The sequence below is a fragment of the Equus asinus genome, chromosome 21 (assembly GCF_041296235.1).
Source record: "Equus asinus isolate D_3611 breed Donkey chromosome 21, EquAss-T2T_v2, whole genome shotgun sequence".
Classification (NCBI taxonomy): Eukaryota; Metazoa; Chordata; class Mammalia; order Perissodactyla; family Equidae; genus Equus; species Equus asinus.
In genome coordinates, this window is record NC_091810.1 from 79,778,252 (window position 1) to 79,798,687 (window position 20,436).

General features: G+C 41.7%; 1 protein-coding gene across 3 annotated transcripts in view; it reads left to right on the forward strand.

The window, feature by feature from the left end:
- The first annotated feature begins 7,052 nt into the window (after positions 1-7,052).
- ACP3 (acid phosphatase 3) overlaps positions 7,053-20,436 on the forward strand; it is a 46,441-nt gene continuing 33,057 nt past the window's right edge. For 2 of the 3 annotated variants that reach the window (XR_011496519.1, XM_014858004.3), the window contains exons 1-2: positions 7,054-7,280; positions 17,488-17,583. Coding sequence is in view for 2 of the 3 variants with exons in the window: in XM_014858004.3 (XP_014713490.2) it covers positions 7,161-7,280; positions 17,488-17,583 (216 nt within the window). In the remaining variant the exon portion in view is untranslated. Of the gene's footprint in view, positions 7,281-17,487; positions 17,584-20,436 lie in introns of all 3 variants that reach the window. The other variant, XM_044754656.2, reaches the window with a different exon arrangement.

The following is a 20,436-nucleotide window of genomic DNA, read 5'->3' on the forward strand; positions in this document are numbered from 1 at the left end:
ATACCTTAGTATTGTTATAAAAATAGTTTTGACCCATGGGCCCTATGAATAGATCTCAGGAATCCCCTGAAAGAATCTCTGGGACCTCCTGAAAGGATCTCAGAGATCTCAACCCACACTTTGAGAAGCACTGCCTTATAGTAATTCTTTACCTGAACAAACTGGTTCAGAAAAAATACTCTGGGGGCCGGCCCGGTGGCGCAGTGGTTAAGTTCACACGTTCCACTTCTCGGAGGCCCAGGGTTCGCTGGTTCGGATCCCGGGTGTGGACATGGCACCACTTGGCAAGAGCCATGCTGTGGTAGGCGTCCCACATATAAAGTAGAGGAAGATGGGCATGGATGTTAGCTCAGGGCCAGTCTTCCTCGGCAAAAAGAGGAGGATTGGTGGTAGTTAGCTCAGGGCTGATCTTCCTCAAAAAAAGAAAAAGAAATGAAAAAGAAAAAATACTCTGACCTGCATTGGGTGCAGTGGATTTGACAGAAGGGATGATGATTTAGGATTGAATATGGGAACTATGTTCCACTGGGATCTGTGAGAAGAGGTGGAGTTGGCAACTTTTTTTGTCTTTTTTGTTTTTTGAGGGTTTTTTTTGTGAGGAAGACTGTTGCTGAGCCAACATCTGTACCAATCTTCCTCCATTCTATGTGGGATGCCACCACAGCATGGGTTGACAAGTGATGCTGGGTCAGTACCAGAGATCCGAACAAGCGAACCCCAGGCCACTGAAGCAGAGCACGTGAACTCAACCACTATTCCACTGGGCCGGCCCCTGGAGTTGGCAACTTTTTGATGAGAATCATTGTTTTGTGGATTAAAAAATGGGATTTTGTAAAGCCATAATGTGGTACTAGTCACACATATATATTTTTGATAGAACTTCTCTAAGCTAAGGTATTTTTTTATACAGATAACTGATATTTTTGAGAAACTGATATTTGGGGATATATTTTATGACTCTTTACTTTTCCATAATACCAGTAACAGCAGTAACTTTAAAGTCCTTTAGCTACAAGGACCCTAGTCTTCCATCAAGCTTTTTAAGAATGAAAAGAAGAGGTCGATGAATGGAGATTCCCGTGGTTTTCCTTTGAATTGCAAGACTTTTATGATCGAAACAGCCATGTGGCCCTATAACCTGGTCCAATCCACTAATCTCTGTATATTACCGCAGGAATTTCCCCGAAGAGTTTAGTTTCACGCAAAGGAGAAAAGAAAGCTACTACTTTGTTGTCCAAACTTGGGACTACAAAAATCTTTTTCTTTCCTATATCTATATGATACCCAAAATTATGTCATGTTATAAAAGCATTTGAGTTTTTCTCATGCTAAGAATAATATTTATATGTTCAACATAATTTCTAACGAGCAGTGTCAGGTAAAGAATATGAACTTAAGTTTCAATTTCCTTTATTATTGTCAGACTCTCATAAATTTATGGAGAAGTGAAGAAGGATAAAATTGGGTAAAATGGGTATATTTAGAATGTTTTAGGAGAGCTATTCTCAACCTCACTATGACATAACAGAGGACACTGTACTGACTACCACGAAGTTTTCCCTGTTAAGCACCACAAAGTGTCCCCATGTCTTCTCACAGTAATATCCTACTGAGGGTGATTAATGCCGCACTTCCAGAAGGGTATATTTAATATATCTATGGGGCATGCATTTGTCTATGCACATGTAACATCATCATGGAATGTGTGCCCTATGACAAGCAATTTAAAATATTTTTATTAAAACAAACAAGGACATTATCACACAATGAAGTTATATTAATTTTTGAAATCAAATATGAGATTCAAAAATATCTGTCCTTCAGTTGACTGGTTCCCCTGAAACCCATCTCAACTGATAGAAATCAGGAGGGAGCCTAAGGTCAGCAGCTAAATGCTGGAGAAGAGCACTTGGAATATCACAAAGCTTTGAAAATCTCACAATCAAAAGATAAAGATTGACAAGACTTTATTTATCCAAAGCAAGTCATCCAAGCTAAAAATGCCCATCCTTCTGTAATGGAATAAACAGAAAACCAGGTTAGAAATTTTATAAGAAAGTTTCAGAATGTGTTAGGAGATTTTTGTTTTTAGAAAAAGGAGTTGATTCATGAGGATTCATTCATTCATTCAACAAATATTTGCTGAGCCCTACTATGTGCCAGGTGTTGTTCTATCCAAGGGGGACACAGCAGTAAACTCCTCTGCTCTCATGGAGTTTACATCCGAATGCGGGAGAAAGACAATAAACAAACAAACAAATATATAACATAATGTCAGGTATGAAAAATGCTATAACAGAAATAAAACAGGGTTATGTGACAGTGACTGCAAGGAAGCTGCTGGTTTAACTGGGGTGGTCAAGGAAGGTCTATCTAGAAAGCCAAGTGAGAGACTCAGCCCACCTGAGGGAAGAGTGCCCCAGGGAGAGGGAGCTGCAAATGCAAAGTGGGTGAAGCGGGAGCACATGTGGCTTCTGTGAGGAACAACGAGGCCAGTGTGGCCAGAGTGACAAGAGAGATAAGAAACGAGTTGAAGGGGTAGCAGGAGCCAGATCAAGCTGGGCCTTGTAGGCCATGGAGGGATTTTGGATTTTATTCTAAGTGTGGTGGAAGCCAACAGAAGATTTTTAGTAGACCAGTGACATGATTTGATTCAGAAAATTCTTAAGGACAAACTGAGGACTTTCGAAATGGGTGTTGTGTTATCTGGGATTTTGATAGTACAGGAAGATTGTATCTTTTTCATACAAGACATATCAAAAGGTGGGGGAGAGGAACGGGGCAGAAATTGGGGCAAGAGAAAGAAAATGTTCTTTCTCTTCAATAGCTTAGGAACTGGCCATATAAGAGGAATAGGCAGGTGAGCTATGCTATAAACAGCTCACCTTTCAGGTCACCCTCTATGACTCTGACGGCACCCAATAATCAAGTGAGAAATGGCATAGAGTTAACATTAGACATTTTAAAATTTCTCTTCTGATTTTAATAAAGGTATCTGTTCATTGTTAGAAATTTGGAAAGTAGAGAAAAGCAAAGAGAAGAAAATGAAACCACTCATAATCACATCACCCAGAAAAAATCACCATCAAAATGTCATACACGTCCATTCAGTCTTTTCTTCAATATATCTTTATACAAAATGAGATAGGATAATATTTTTGAAAGTTGCGAGTTCTTTCCTTTACCTTTGAAATACAAAGAACCAATACAGTGTTCAATCTGTTAAGACTGTACTGAAGGTGAAAGAGCAATAGGGAATATTTGCCTGGTTATTCCAGGAATCAGAACCTTGGAATGACCCGCAAAGTGGACTGTGACAAAACACGTGTACCTTATCTTTCCTGCCTGTACCTGAACAATTGAGACTCATTCCTGGGTGACAATTTCAGAGATGGGACCCTGGCCCTGTTCTCCAGAGCTCCTTCTCAGTTATGAGTCACGGTCAGCTCTGTTCTCTCAGGTTGGTTAGTTCTGAATGTGAGAAAAGCAGCTTAATTACAAGGGGGAAGGTTTATGACGGAGGCCAGCCCAATGCAGGTAATTACGGTGGAAGGAAGAGCTGGGGTTCAGTCTAACAGATAAAAATACTTGTTCCCTTTCAGTTCTCAAGGCCTCACTATCGTCTTCCAAACCTGGCCTCATCTCACCCCAGCCTTCATTTCCTTGTAGACAGATCCAGAGAAAGTTAGATCATTTAATCCCCAAAGATGTAGTTCTCGCTCATCTTCCAGTTCTTAGTCATGCCTGGCAAGTAGGGTGAGGAGATTGAGGTGTTCACTTTGAGCATATAATTTAAGGCGGTGCCAAAAGCTCCCTAATCAAGATAAATAATATTTTAACACAATATTTAAAAAAATAAAAATTAATGGAAAACAATCTACTGTTTAAAAAAATATCAAAATTTTACATGAAGGCAGGATCAGTATTACTGATTTTTTCCTTTTGGCTCTGGCTCCAACAGAGTCTTGGCAGGGCACTGTTGCAGATCTTATCTGAACCTCCCGAACTGGAATTTCTGGGAGGGAGGCCCAGGGATCTGTGTTTTATTCAGCTTTCCAGGTGATTCTTACACATGCTAATGTGAAAGAAGTACAGGAAAGAATGTCTCTGAAGTTACACCTTACTTTGATAACATTCCAATGACACAGTCATTGGTTGTATGGGGGGATATTTGTCTAAATATTAAACAATCAAATAGTCATTTAATGCCATGTGCAAATAGACACACACAAAACCCCCACAAACTGATCAGTTGAGGGGAGGAGAACTTTTACTCTAAACCCATTTTATATTAAATTTTGCTTCAAAGCAACTCACATCGTAACAAGACTCTGATGCAATAACTTGCCTTTATGTTGACTGACTGTTGATCAATCAATATTATTGAGTGCCCGATAGTCCATGAGGCACCAAGAGTCAAATAACACAGCTGTGAAGACATAGCAAGTCTGAGAGTTTAAACACAGTCTTCCTACCCGGTGAACAACCAATATGCCTGTTGATAGATTTTAACTCCAACCCAGACTCTCACTATCAGAGGCACATTTAGCGCTGTTATAGCCCTTGATCCACCAAGAATCATGAATTTTTTTCCTATAAATATTTGTTCATTGTCATGGATTCTGTGTTACACCACTCAATCTCCCTTCATAAACTGAAAGATTAATTCCCCCCAGCTCTTGGGAATTTGTTGTCTGACCTCACTCAGCTGTCAACTCCTGTGAGAATTGCCATGGCAGAAGAAAGCCACCATACCCATGGTCACACTCCCAGCCAGGAGCACCCGCATCCAATGACTGGCAAATGCAGAGATAAAAAGGCCTGGCTTCCTCGCCCTAATTCAGGACAACTCCAAGAGGGCATCCTAAGGTCAGCTGCTAGGAGTTCCCTCTGCCCAACCCCGCTTATTGCTCTTCCCCCAACTGTTGTTGATCTTGAGAGCACTTCCTAATAAATATCCTACATGCAAATATGCATCTGGGTGTTTTCTTTCCAATGAACCCAACCTGCTCCACTTACAAAACTTCCTGATACTGTGTTAATCAGAGGTTGGACACTTGACATATGAAGAAAGTGCCACAAGGAAACAAAAGTGATTCAGTGTGTGAGTTCGGCTAAACATTGACACTAAAATTATTGACACCCTTCATTGGGATATCAATAAAAACATCCCAATACTTTTTCAAGTCTCACTTTCAATGCTCCCATATCTCTATGTTTATTCCAGATGACTCTTTAAGTCTTTACAAAGGCCTTATGAGTTCAAGGTTCAAGAAACCAAAGAAGATTCTAAAATAAGTTTTATCTGAGTTGAGGATCTTCCAAACTCAACTTCATGGTGTTCAGATCTACCTTTGTGATCTTCTCCTCCCCTTATAATTTGATGATCAAAGTAGAAGTTAGGATGGTGACTAAGATAGAAGTACAAACCATCCACTTATTCTAACTTGAATTAAGTTCGAATTGAAATGTATTTGATTGAAACAGCCTTTTTTGGATTCTTTCTATAAAAAGTTGTTGTTGTTTTTACTTGGAGGGCTAAAAGAAGCCCAGGGGAGGTGACACAGAGAAACTAGGGTTTGAGTCAGAAGTAGGGTTTATCCAACCTAGCACAACATGGCATAGGTAGGTTAGAGAACCAGCGTCATTATCAGGAAGCACTAAGGCTACAGCCAGAATAGTGCCAGGCTGATGCAAGGGTGAGACGAGGAAGAAGACAGGAAAACAAGGAGCCAGGCTGATCTTTGAGAAAACAAGACATTGAACAGAATCAGGGATCTGCCACAATTTAATGCATGTGGTTCAGAACTAAGCCTGTGAACGGTAAGCAGGTCCTAGAGCGTCCTCTCTCAGGTTGCCTGGTGCATCCAGCAGGCATCAGTGTGGCAACTTCATGTCTGCCCTGGACAACCCCTCGGTCTTCATCCCCTTTTCCCTGCACCCATCTCCTCAAAATCTCACCCATCAAAAATGACAGCAGGGCCTGGCAGGTGGAGAATGTGATGACAAAGAGAGTGTCACAAGTCCCCTTCAATGTCTAACCCTAACACACACACATTCATTGTTCACACATACTTCCTCATACCAGAAGAAGCAATGTTCTCCCACACACCACATTCTAGGGCATCCTCTGATCACATAACAACAGAACACTCCTGTCACAGGTAAGTGCAAAGTACCAGAGAACAGAGTTTGGGAAAAACCATTGTTCTCCCTCTGCTGACGGGGTGCAAGCATACCAATCAGCAGCTCTGCACAAAACTCCTGGTTTGGCCTAGGACGGGGCTGCCAGGTTGGGAAAAGGGGAAAGCTAAGGCCCCTTGGCTTTCCAAAAGAGGATAAATCCGGATCATCCTCTTTCGTAGCGTTCCCGGTGAGATCATGGATGGAGAGACAAGGGTGTGACTCAGCCGGAGTGTGAGGCTTATGGCCAAAGTTGGTGACTGACAATAGAGAATTATAGGCTACTTTGTGGTGGTTGTTGTCACTGTTGTTTTTAAGTTGTGTCAGGTTAGGAAAAACACTTCTAATCCTAATTTTGAGATAGCACAGATGAGTCCAAATATCTTAAGGTGTAACTGAATATTTTCAAAATAAAATTGCCCTGACTTTTCTTTGATTTAAAAATACCTCTATAGGCTACCTGAAAGTTTTAGAAAAGGGAGCCATTTTGGTCTGGAGAATAAACCCAAAAATGCCAATACCTGCAGTTCCTTCCATACTTCTCTCCCTATAACTCTGGATTCCCAAAAGATTAGGAATCACTGGCCTACGTTTTCCAAAGTCTGGGTAGATCGCTTTCCCAAGTGACAGCCACAAAGCAAATGCGGTATCACACCCCATCTAAAGGAGAGATGGAGGAAAACTAAAAAAGAAATGTCTGTTCACGTGCCCTGTGACCTTGAGCAACAGCTTTCCCCCGTATGGGCCTCAGTGTTCTAACAAAAACCCAGGAGATGGCGACTTCTAACACTCAGCCCCAAAATTATCTGATCAAACGCGCCAAACTCCGCCCCAAGCTCCCTGGAGATTTTACTATTAGTCTGGCTCCGCCCAGCTCCTCCTTCTCTTTCAATCCCTTGATTAAATAGCTTCCCCTCTAATGGCTTTTGCACTGGAAGCAGCACCTCCGAACTCCTGCCTGAAACAGCTCTCCCAGCATGCGAGCCGCCCCCCTCCTCGGGGTCAGCGCAGCAAGGCTTCGCCTCAGCCTCTTCCTGCTGCTTTCCTTCGGGCTAGACAGAGGTGTGGGAGCTAAGGAGCTGAAGTTTGTCACATTGGTGAGTAGACTTTTCTCCTTGCTTTCCCCTCAAAACTGTGTTACTAGCAGGGTCTGAAGAACCAACATCAGGTTTCCTTTTACCCTTGCATTTTATCGTCTCCGGGAGACCAGACTCCGAAAGTGAATAATCAAGTTTCTCAAGTTCTTCATGAGGAAGCCTTAACGTGTCCTGACAAAAAGGTGTTTGGTTGGCTGTGTGCCTTTGCCCATGTTATTTGGTTATTCACTTACTTTGCAACTGCCTTGAATGCAGATTTCTTTTGACAGCCGCAGAGGCCAGGAGAAGCCTCGCTGGCGCTGGGTAGCACCGGGAACTAAACTGGTTCCCTCAGTTTAATGATTTTTCTTTGCAAACCAAAAGACAGTCATTTGCTGAACTAGATAGCTCCTTCCCCTCTTGTTTATCAGGAAATTGGAAAATATATTTGTAAACAGTCTTTAAAGCATAAAAGTGAAACTAAACTCAAGAGTTTTAGAATGACTTCCTGAGACATAGATTTAGTTGACCATTAAAATCGTGTTGTCACCCCACCCCATGTTATGTGTGACAAGTTATGAAAAAAGGGAGGGGGGTAGCTAGTGCGTAATGCCAGGGAAAGAAAATATACTGTTGGCATTGTTTTAAAAATTAAAAGAGAGTTTGCAAAGTAAAGGGGATTTACCACTTTACATTCAAGCCCTGGAATTAATCCATCTACGTCTCCTGGTTTCTGTCTTTGATTGTGTCTCTCTCTCTGTTTCTCTTCTTTCTGTTTCACTCACTGTCTCTCTCTGCCTCTGACCCTCTCTGTCTTTCACAGGCTGTCTCCATCTCTTTCTCTTCCCCACATTTTTTATTTGATAGAGTGAAAGTATGCTGGTAAATAAGTAAATTTCCCTTCTGTAAGCAGACTCAATTTATTTTTATAATTTGAAGGGAGTTCACCTTTTATTTAATTAAACATGAAGTTCTTATGTTCTCAGCTTGGTGCATTCAGAACGCCTTTCTTTCCCTTCTACAGGAAAATTTCATAACCATATGTTTATGCAAATTATGATTCTTAGTCCAGTAGATCTTTACTAGGTCATGAGTCAACAGGGAGAGCGAAATATATCATTAATTTATTTACAAATGATTTATCAGCTGCCAGGCTTCTGTGCTGAAAAAATTTTACAATTTTACAATATTGTGTACCTTCTATAGAGAAATCCATGTGAGTTAGAGTTTTGGTTATATTCATGGGTTCCTTGCCAACATGTGAATTAAGCAAGTGTAGGAGAAATTTCACTGCCAACACGGTAAACCTGTGACAAGCCGACTGAGTGGTAATCTTCTCTGAGATATTACAGTGAACTCTCAGTTAACTGAATGGATCGGTTCTCTCCTCTGTATTTCACTATACCCCAGGCTAACTCCCCTTGCTTACCAAACTGTTGTGGGTTTCCTTTCTCTCACTCCCCTCTTGGTTAACATGTATCCAGGGACTACAAGTTAATTCTTCCCTAAGAAAAACCTTACAAAAGTGGCTCTCTTGGAGCTAAAAAAAAATTAACAATCGTCACACAAGGCTAATGTTAATAAGTTTTCCTACCACGGCTTCCTTCTATTAATGGTGGATGAAAGGCAACTTAATATATCTTTTTTGGCCCTCACAAAACAATTTCTATGCAAGGACTTAAGGCAGAAGATATCACTTTCTTCTTATTATTGATTATAGAAAATATTTGACTATAAATGGTTCAAATATATAACCATGGAATCCTTAGAAAATTATTAAGAGAACCAGAATTAAAGAAAGGGGCCTCTGATTAAAGTGGTAATATTCATGACAATAGCCTATAGTTAATTGAGTGCTTACGAGGTGCCAGGCACTGTTCTGAGAGTTCACTATAGATAATGCCACATAATCCTCCCAACAACCCTATAAAGTAGAGTTGCCAAAAACACACAGGATGCCCAGTTAAATTTGAATTTCAGATAAACAGCAAATATTTTTTCAGTATAATATGTTCCATCAACATTTGGGTATTCTGTATTTTTGTTTGCTAAATCTAGCAACCATTCTATTCTATAGATGAAGAAATTGAGGCACAAAAAAGGTTAGGCAACTTGCCCATGGTCACACACTTGGGATGTGAAGCCATCCCAGGCTGTCCGATCCCAGGAGCCATGTCCCTAATCATGAGACGTATTCTGTTCCTGCTGTGTGTGTCTAACCCAGCGCAGTGAGCTGAGATCTCCCCATGGAGGTTTGGGGCGTTGGCTTGACTCATATTCAGTAGCTGGTTTCCTTGCGTTTCCTTTGTGTTCCAAGAAAAATAAATCTTCCCCAATCCTGAAAAGCTGTTCTGGGCAGAAAGAGTAGGGAACCTAGCCTTCATTGTTGTTCTCTTTCATGAACAAAGTCACCCCATGATCTTTTAAAACAGGTTCACCAAAGTACATCCCATGGAAGGCTAGTTTGCCAAGTTGTTTACAGGCACTACCCAGTTAAAAATGGGTTTCAGTAATCAAATTAGCCTTAGGAACAGAACGTGGGTTAAACTGTGTTTAAAAGTCTCTTGAACTCAGGACTCCTCAGAGTCTTTAGTATTCTAATATGTACTGTGGCTTTCAAGGAAAGGATCTAGTAAATTGTATTTCCTAAATTTTGACTGCAGAATCCACCTCTTCTTTTTTTCAGAGTGTCCCGTAGAAATCCCTCAGAGAATTGCTATTTTTAAATTTATAGAGAGAGAATAAGTATGATGAGTCGCAATGTACCCATCAAGCAGCTTCAATAATTATCACTCACAGCCAATCTTCTTTCATCTATATGCCCACACACTCCTACTGGACTTTTTCAAAGCAATTTCATACATCGTTATTCCATCCGTAAATAGGGAAATGCCATTTTAAAAGCATTCTCTCTCCCCTAAGCCAGGGAAAAACCACAAATTCAGGTGATCCCAGACAGAGAGAAAAAATTCTTCTCATTCCACTTGGGTTTTACAAAAAAAGAGAGGATAAGTCACAAAGTATAAGCTCTTCTCATTCTTCATGGTGAACCATGCAAAATTCTTACTCAAGGCATAGAATGTCCTTGATGAAAATAGCCTCCAAACCTTAAGCTCATCAGCTCTGCCCTGGGTTGGGTAACTTCCGTATTGTAAGTAGGCAAATTCAAATGATGCTAGCCATCACACATTTCCAGGGAGAGCTGACCTCCAGGGTTCCTCTGCACTCTTCCTGGAAAAGTGAAAAGTTGACAAGTCACTCTTCAGGCTGGTAATCCAATACTGTTACAAATTTTCTAATGCTATGTGCTAAAATAAAAGTTGAAAGCTATACCTAGGAAAACACTGAACTTTCATTAATTCAAGTTCCAGCATCATTTACCAGGTTTGGGACCACAGGCAGGTAGGTCACTTAATCCAGCTGAGTCACATGTGCCCCAAACTTAAAGTTGGGGATAATGATCCTCACTATGCTTCCTACTTCACAGATTTGTCTCTAGGTCCAAACGGCAGGATGTACATATGAACGTGTGAACCATGGTACAAATGTAAGGTGCTGCTGGAAGTCATCAGTCTAAAACAGAAGGTTTCCAACTTTTTGGATAAAATCTAGATGATCCTTAATTATTCTTTTTTTAAAGTTGTGGTAAAATACACAGAACATAAAATTTTCCATCCTATCCATTTTTAAGCGTACAGTTCAGTGGCATTAGGTATATTCACATGGTGGCACTACCATCAAAACCATCCATCTCCAGAACTCTTTTCATCTTGCAAAACTGAAGCCCCATATCCATTAAACAGGGAGTCCCCATTCTCCCCTCCCCTGGCGCCTGGCAGCCACCATTCTACTTCCTAACTCTGTGAATGTGACTACTCTGTGTACCTCATATAAGTGGAAATACACACTATTTGTCCTTTTGTGACTGGCTTAGTTGACTTAGTATAATGTCCTCAAGGTTCTAGATGATCCTTCATTATTCTTGAGCTTATAAATTTAATAGGGGCACGTGGTTAACTTAAAGGGAGCAAAGAAAAGAGAACGTAAGGTATTAGATGATTATCATCTCTACTAGAACTTGAGGCTAACTACTTAACTTATTTATACTGTGAATTCTAACTTCTTTTCTCTCGGGGGCAACTCACTTCTGTGTGTCAAGTGTAGCCTGGGAGAAGCTGGAAGTAAAAACAGAGGGACACCACCACAATTAAGGAAAAGCATAAAAAAGCATAAAAACATCTGAGTTGGGTCAGAAAGCAGTAGAGTTGAAAAAGAAAGGATGAATTTCTTTAGAAAATTGTGAAGGCAGAATCCCTATGGGTTGAATATGAGTATTAAGGAAGAGAGAGAAATCAAAATGACCCTGAGTTGTCTAATTTTTGTTGTTAGAAAGATAGTGATGCCACGGAGATAGGGTGCATAAAAGGCATTGAACGTTGGAAATTCTTAAAGAGGAATATGAGATCTAAACACCAATTGTGTACTACACGATACACTATAGCATGGCGATTAAGAGTGCAGGTTCAACAATCAGACCACCTGGGTTTGAATGCCAGCTCAACCTCTTACTAGCTGTGTGACTTTGGATGAGTAACTTAACCTATCTGTTCCTCAATTTCATCATCAGTAAAATGGGGATACTAGTACTTCATGGAGTTGTTGTGAGGCTTAGTTGTGTTAATACATAAAAAGCACTTATAAGCCTATCTGGTAAACACCCAAAACATTGTAACTATTATTAATATACATATACTCACACAATTATCCCATGTGTGTGTTTTTTTTTTTTAAAGATTTTTTTATTTTTTCCTTCTTCTCCCCAAAGCCCCCCAGTACATAGTTGTATATTCTTCGTTGTGGGTCCTTCTAGTTGTGGCATGTGGGACGCTGCCTCAGCATGGTCTGATGAGCAGTGCCATGTCCGCGCCCAGGATTCGAACCGACAAAACACTGGGCCGCCTGCAGCGGAGCGCGCGAACTTAACCACTCGGCCACGGGGCCAGCCCCATCCCATGTGTGTTTTTTATGGTGTTCGCATAACCAGTTAATGATAATGCTAGGCTTCTTTTCTATATTTATTGTCTTTATTCTCAAAAAGATGAAGTATTTTTACATGTCTTTTTTCTTCTAAGTTTAATGACTTTCTTCCCAGTTTTAGACTCTTGGCCTAAATATGCATTTAAAATGTGAGTCAAGAGATTGACAGATTTTACTCATTTCACCCATTCTCTGACTTTCTGATCCATTGACTTGCTGGTTCTTTCCTCCATCACTTCGGCTGGAATAGACGACCGATTGTCCTTCTACTTGCCTTCATCTTCATTGTCCACGTTTGAATAATACCTTGGAACACAGGCAGGAATCCTTGAGGCCTGTAAACCTTTTTCTCACTCCCATTGAAGTCAGAATTACAATCACAGCTACCATATGGTAAACATCCACTAGATGCCAGGCTCTTTACATTTTGTATTTTGAATCTCCAAAATGGCCCAGGAAGGCATATAATATTATCTTGGTATTACATAACAACAATAAAAAAGGAGCCAGAACTTCTCTGTGGTATACTGGGTGCTGGGGACTCAAGACGCAAGTGTCTGGTGGCACATCTAGAATTTGTGAGTTGGCTTATAAAAGATATACCAGACAAAACTCTCTCCTGGAAAACAGAAACCAGGACTCCTGCCTCCACTCACAAACGGCCCTCCCGTCTCTCTCCTGCGCTCTGTGGCAGCTCCCTAGTCACCGGGGCTGAGGGGCGGTGGAGCTGACTGGAGACCTGTCTGCTCTGCGAGGGTGTTTGCTGGGCGCGCTCTGTGCCGCGTGCTGCTCCCGGGCCAGGTGGGAGGTCAGTACAGGAGCTTCTTCCTGGTTTTATGGCGGAATGCATTTTGCAAATTTTTAGGGTGATAAACTAATTCCAGAAATTCTATTTGGCTCAAGATATTTTGGTTGGGCAGGTTGCCACTACGGGCGCTTGAAGCTTCCCAAGTGTCCAAGTGTCCTAAATCCAAAGGAATAATTAATTATTCCTCTCAGTCACAGGGGAGAGATGATTAGAAATTAATAGAAATATTTCTTGGAGGCGAGGGCTATGTTGCCCTTTGCTCAACAGGTAGCTCTCATTTGCCCCATATGCTGCAAACTATCGCCAGCAGGAGAGGGAGTGTAGAGTGTAGCTAAGTCAAACGCCTGAATAATATAACAACAACAGCAAAATAATGATAACAGATATAATAACACATTTGAGTGCATCCTGTATTCAGTACTATGATGCTGGCTTTGCATATATTACACGGTTAATTCTCATGATCCTCCTGCGTAGGAAATAATGATTTTCTCATTTTACACAGAGGGAACTCTGGCATGCAGAAGTTTAAGTTAAATCATTTTCCCAGGGTCACCCAGTGGGGTGTTGACAAAGCAGGGACTTGAACCCAGGTCTGACTCAAAGCCAGAGCTTTTCTGAGGTATCATACAGCTTGCACACGCTGTAACACAGTTTCACCGTGTCCCTCTCCTGCAGGCTTCTGTGTTCCTCCTGGGCCCTGGACGTAAGAGTCGTTAGACAGGCATGCCTTTCTGCCTCCCTCGTGGCAGGTGCAGGACCTACTCCCACCCTGATTCCTCTCACAGCCAATCGGCTTCCCTTCTTACCTCTGAAATGGTGTTCGTTTACTTGAGTCTGTGCGCCAGGAGAAGCAGAAGGAGGACATTCCAGGCAGATAGAACACCAAGGCCCAGAGAGGTGGGAACACGCTTAATGTATTGGCTGGAACAGCAGGGGCCCCTGTGGCGAGGCATGTTTGGCAAGAATGTAAGGTGAGAACACTGCAGTGGGCAGGGCCAGGTCAGGTAGAGTCTTGTGAGCCATTGTAAGGACTTTGAATACTCTGCAAACAACAACGGGAAATGATATAATGTCTGCGAGTGAGAGGGTACGAGAGAAACAAGACTGACCACACACCAGCTGACGATTGTTGGAGCGTGTGATGGGCTCATGGAGGCTCATTATAAAAATCTCTACTTTGGTATATCTTTACAATTTTGCACACACAAAAGAATTTTAATAGAGTGAGAGGACATTAGAGGGTTCTAAGCAATCAGGTGACATATTCCAATTGACATTTTTTAAAAAGCACTTTGCTGCGTGGAGAGAGGGACTGGACATGGCATCCTCCAGTGTACTCCTCAGGGACTCCATGTCCTACGCAATGCGCCAGATCTGGTTAGCAGACTGGATGGAGCAGGATCACTCAACATTGTCCTTCAGCAGAAAGTTACCTGTGATTTAAAGGGGCAAGGTGAATGTGATATGGTGGGGAAAACAGTGGACCGGCAGTCATGAGAATTAGGAGATCTCAACAGCTTACTCGATCTCTTCGAGCCTCAGTTTCCTTATTTGTTCAGTGCAGCAATAGTGCTGACCTGTTCTCACAGAGGAGTTGTAAGAATTAAAAGCAACAGCAGGGGAAGGGATTCTCCAAAACCGTGGAGGTTTGCAAAAACATAAGGGGTTATTACCTTGGATGTTGTCCTATGGCAATTACCATTAGTACTGCAAAGTCCTACCGCTAATAATATATTTTTAGATTTCCAAAGGATTTCATAGAGTATGATTGCTGGACTGCGAACAGAGGTTATTAATTTGGCCGAGCAGCAGTTAAGAAGGTTGCCCTACCACAGACTTAAAAGAACGTCTAGGCACAGTCCAAAGGCTCCAGCTGAACTGGCGAAACTCCAGAAGTTTAAGAATGCCACCTGTGCACTTGAGGGCACTCTCTCTGTTTCCCTTTCTCTCTCTGTCGCTCTGATTTCCGGCTCTGGAGGTGGGGGATGGTTTATTAAGTGTTTCTGAGGGACGCCCCTTCCTAAGAGTTCAAGCATTTTTGAGCCACTACCTCAGAAAGCCTTAAAACTTTCTGCAATGTAGGGGAGTACAATTATTTCTGACCTATAAGGATGGAGTAAGAAAGCTTCCCCAAGTCTCATGATTATGTTCTTTAAGACGCACTCCTCTAAGCGCACCACACCTGTTTTTCTCCCCAAGCCATACTGTCATTTACTTGCATAACCTCAGTTTTATTTTTTAAATAATATCTGGGGCTTTTTCTTACGTCAAAGTTTTGATTTCCTCTGCAGCAACATACCCACCCACACACGCACAGCTTCCAACCTTAGAGAGAAAGACTAGAGTTTATAGAGAAGCCCCAGTTCTCAGATCATCCACTGGTGGGACACTGAGGGGTATGTTTGAGCATAGAGAAATGAGCCTCTTGCACGGGGTTACGAATGCTGGTAGTGGAGACACACAGCCTGTGCTTGGATATCTGCTCTACCACTTACATGCTGTGTGACCTTGGGCAGGTCACTTAAGGTCAAGTTCCTCGTTTGTGAAATGAAAATAGTAATAGTAACTAATAGTAACTGCTTTGTAGAATTGATGAGATGATTAAATGTATGAGAAGCTCTTAGCACAGTTTCTAGAACAAAGCAAGTGTTCAAAACATGTTGAGGCGTTATTGTGGTTATAGGCTGGTAGGAAGTGTTGTAAATTATTTACCGCAATGTCTCTCATCTGACTTCTCTTTGGCTAGTTCGGTAGCTCTCAACTGAGGTGATTTTTACCCCTGGGGGACATTTGGTAGTGTCTGGAGACCTTTTTGGTTGTCACAACTGAGGAATTCTACTGGCATCCAGTGGGCAAAGGCCAGGGATGCTGCTAAACATCCTACAATGCACAGGACAGCCCCCAACAAGGAGTTTTCTAGACCAAAATGTCAACAGTGCTGAGGCTGAGAGATCCTGGAAATGAAACAATGTGGGGTTTATAATCTATTGAAACCGTATAACGACTTTAGTTACTCAGATCTGGGAAAGCATTTTGCATAATTACCTTGCATCTAAAAAGTCTAAAACGTGTTTCAACTGTGGAAAGAGAAGCACTAATGATTAGCCTCGATAAATTCTGACTGTGACCAAGTCAGCCCTAGTGACTGGTAACTGTGGATGCTCCTCAGAAGATATGCAGCCTTTCCTCCTGCCGTGAGGGGACCATTTATGACAATTCCTTACCTGACCAAAATGATTTCTTAAGCTCCGCTATATTACTGTCCCTGTGTGCTGTAGTCTGTTCTGAGACCGCAATTTCTCACCAGTTTAGGGGGCCAAAAGCTCAGTTTTCTTCAGACACCAGAGACACTATCCGGTCTTAGAAGCCTCCCTCACTTTCCTGGAATCTCATCTGGAAGATGACTAAAGTTTGAGACTGTTCCTTATTCTGTGGCTACTGAACTGTTTCATAGGCTTTCAAAAGAGCAGACATTTGGCTTTCTTTTCAATGGAGCATCTTAGCCACGTAGTATAAGTGACAAGTGCAGGAAATCTCAGATAATGCAAGGTGTTATGCAGACGCCTTCTGTATTACAAATGTTCGCTAACATCAGCATCGACTTCATCTTGTATTTCTTCAGTGTTTTTCTTGCTTATAAAATAGCTTTGTGTTTGGTTTGGTATTCTATCCAGAAAGCATATTAGAATCAAAGTACCAAGGTTTCAAAAGTCCAGACTACTCTCCCCAAAGAATTAAATGTGCAATCAAAATAAGATGAATGCATACAAATCCAGAAGGATGTTCTTAAAGTATTGAGAATTAGCTTTTCTCCCTACCCACAAGTCCTTTCTCCCTAACGTCCTAAAAACTAATCATTGGCTCAAGATGGTCACAAATTGTCTATAGTATTTAAAAGCCACTATTTTTATTATATGTAAAAATGATAACACCATTATTCCTGTAACCATAATTCAGGAAGGAAACATCTCATCAGAGTTTGTCTGCAACAAGGTGACCTTGCTAAGCTTTGTGTTCCTTCTCACCCTATCCGATGTACAAACCAGTCTCCACGTATGGATCACCTGACTTCTCCTCGCTGATCATCTTGTTACTTACATTACCAGAAATACAGAAAAAGTGTTAGTCAGCTTAGAACAGCAGTTCTTAACCTGAGATTTACCTGGGGAGGTCTCTAAACTGATGCCCTGGCCACATCCCAAACTAATGAAACAAAAGTCACTAAAGGTGGGATCCAGGCCTCAGAATTTTAACTCCCTAGGTGATTCCAGTGAGCAGGCAAGGCTGAGAACGAGTGGTTTGGAAGAAAATCTATCATGATGAGCGGAGGCAAAACACCTCAGTGAAATTTGTAACGTGACTGCCTCAATCTCTTTTCAGGTGTTTAGACATGGAGACCGAAGTCCCATCGAAACCTTTCCTAACGACCCCATTAAGGAATCCTCATGGCCACAAGGATTTGGCCAACTCACTCAGGTTGGTTGATTTTCAGCTAAAGTTTGCTGATGAGTCTCAAGGGAAACTAGACTCTGTGGGATTTGTAGTCTATTGAAACCTCATAACTATGTTAATTACTCAGACGTGGGAAAGTATTTTGCGCAATTACCTGGGAACTAAAAAATCTAAAATGTGTTTCAATTGTGGAGTGAGGGGCGCTAATGGTCAGCTTCAATAATTTGTAATCATGACCAAGACACCCCTACTGACTAGTAACTGTAGAAAAATTGTATAGAATTCCCTGTTTTGATCTTTTTTTACCTTGTTGTCTTTATTAAATCATAAGAGGTATGCATGGACAACAGGATAGATGAGCTTAAAGATGAAGAGAGCCAAGAGATACTTACAAGCCAGCCCCTGAGTTTCTCAGGCTCCACCTGAGAAAGTAGAAAATAATCTTGTAATCAAGGAGCTGAATCAGCAGGTTTGGGAAAACATGATTCCTCTGCAAGTGCTGATACCGAATTTGATTTCTTATCTCCTGGATGTACTGGGACTGAGTCTTCCTCATAAGTGGTCAGTTAAAATAGAGAGCCCTACTTCTTAAAGAGCACCAAAGGGGAAGGTGAACTGGGGAACAAAGGCGCCCCACCCCTTTCACTTGTAAGAGTGAATCGCTCTTCGAAGCCACAAGGCCATGTGCATTGCTTTTGTCCTCACCAAAGCACTCTTTCAATATGTTAAGAAAATGTTATAGAATGTTTAGAGTTGGATATCTCCAAAACTAATGGGTCTTAATCTCAGCTAAACATTGGAATTATCTGGAGGGCTTTAAAAAATATTGATGTCTGCTTGAAAGGTTCTTATTTAATTGGTCTAGGATGTGGCCTGGACATTGGGATTTTTAGAAGCTCCTTGGTTGATCAGTTGGCTCTTTTGTGTAGTCAAGGCTGAGAATTACTGCCCAATTACAGCCCTAACTCAACCGCAATGTTTCCTAGAGGAGAAAGCTCAGAGAGGCTATTGGAGGCCAGCATCTTTTGGCTCCCAGGTCAGAGCTCTTCCCAGTACAGCCTACCCAGCTTCTGGCTCCTTGAATGAGAGAAGGGTTACTAAAACTCAGGGCTGCATCTCAATACCTATGGCTCTGTAGAGACCCCCGTTCCCTTGCTCTGCTTTTCCAGTAAGACTAAGATTTTTCCACATTGTGGGATCTGGATTCTTCTTCTGGGAGTCTCCTGACTCGCCATCAGCTTCTCCTAGAGCAGTGTTTCTCAAGCTTCCAAGTGCAAATGAATTCACTTAGGGATCTTGTTAAAATGCAGATCCTAATACCCAAAGACAACAAAAACACTAACTTGAAAAGATATCGGCACCCCCATGTTCATAGCGGCATTATTTATAATAGTCAAGACATGGAAACCATAGAAGTGTCCAATGGATAAAGAAGTTGTGGTACATATATACAATGGAAAATTATTTAGCCAAAAAAAAACGAGGAAATCCTGCCGTTTTCGACAACGTGGATGGACCTTGAGGGCATTATGCTAAGTGACACGGCAGACAGAGAAAGACAAATGCTGTATGATCTCACTTACATGTGAAATCTGAAAAAAAAACTCAAAAAGGGATAAGATTTGTGATTACCAGAGGTAAAGGATGGGGGGACGGGTAATAGGAGAAAGGTAGTCAAAAGGTACAAACATCCACTTAGAAGATAAATAAGTGCTAGGGATGTAATGTACAGCATGACTACAGTTAACACTGCTGTATGATATATACGAAAGCTGTTAAGAGAGTAATCCTAAGAGTCCTCATCACAAGGAAAAACAACTTGTTTCCTTTTTTGCTTTCTCTCTTTCTTGTATCTATATGAGATGATGCATATTCTAGGGGTAATCTTTTCACAGTATATGTAAATCAAACCATTATGCTGTACTCCTTAAACTTATACAGTGATGAATGCCAGTTATATCTCAATAAAACTAGGAAACAAAGAAAAAAACGCAGATTCTAATTCAGGTCCAACATGAAGCCTGAGATTCTGCATTTCTAAAATACTCCCAGGTGATGCTGATGGCCACTCGTGAACAGCAAGGTTCTAGGGCTCAGATTTCTGCCCTTGGCCGGGTACTGCCAGTCTACGTAATGACAAGGTGATGGCTTTCAGTGGTTATCAAAGTGTGGTCCCTGAATGAGCAACATCACCATCACCTGGGAACTTGTCTGAAATGTAAATTCTCTGGCCCCACCCACTGAACCAGAAAATCTGGGTTTGAAGCCTGCAAATCTTTGTTTTAATGAGTCCTCCAGGTGATTCTGTGCATGCTAAAGTTTGGAAACCACTGCTCTGTAGAAGGCGACTATTTCCCCAAAAGTCAGCTATAGGTTAGAACAACAAATTAGACCCAAAGTGTCTGCTTCTTCAGCTACCCAGGGCATCCAGGAAACTTACAAACCTCAGAGCACACATTATTCTTTTCTTACCTCCTTCCCCATCCTGGGGGGTGGTGACGATCATGGTAGCCAGGAGTGACAAGCAAATGAGCGAGTGGGACCAAGCAGAAGCCACAGTGACCACATCCTCCCTGACTCCTGAAGCTCTGGCGAGGATCTGGATTAAAAACAGACTTGAATGCAGTTTCAAGCATTCAAGTGCTTGAATGGTTCTCAGTTACGTGGATCTGATTCCCTTGAGGCACTTGTTAAAATGCAGATTCCAGCGAGACACCCCGGATCTAAGGAGGAAGAATCTGTGGGGGAAATCTGGGTAATCTGCATTTCAAAAAGCACCGGTAAGATAATTTGGCTTCTGATGCATAGTAACGCTCAAGGATTATTGAGCTAAAGCAATGCTTCTCAGTGATTACTGGTCATCAGAATCTTAGTGAG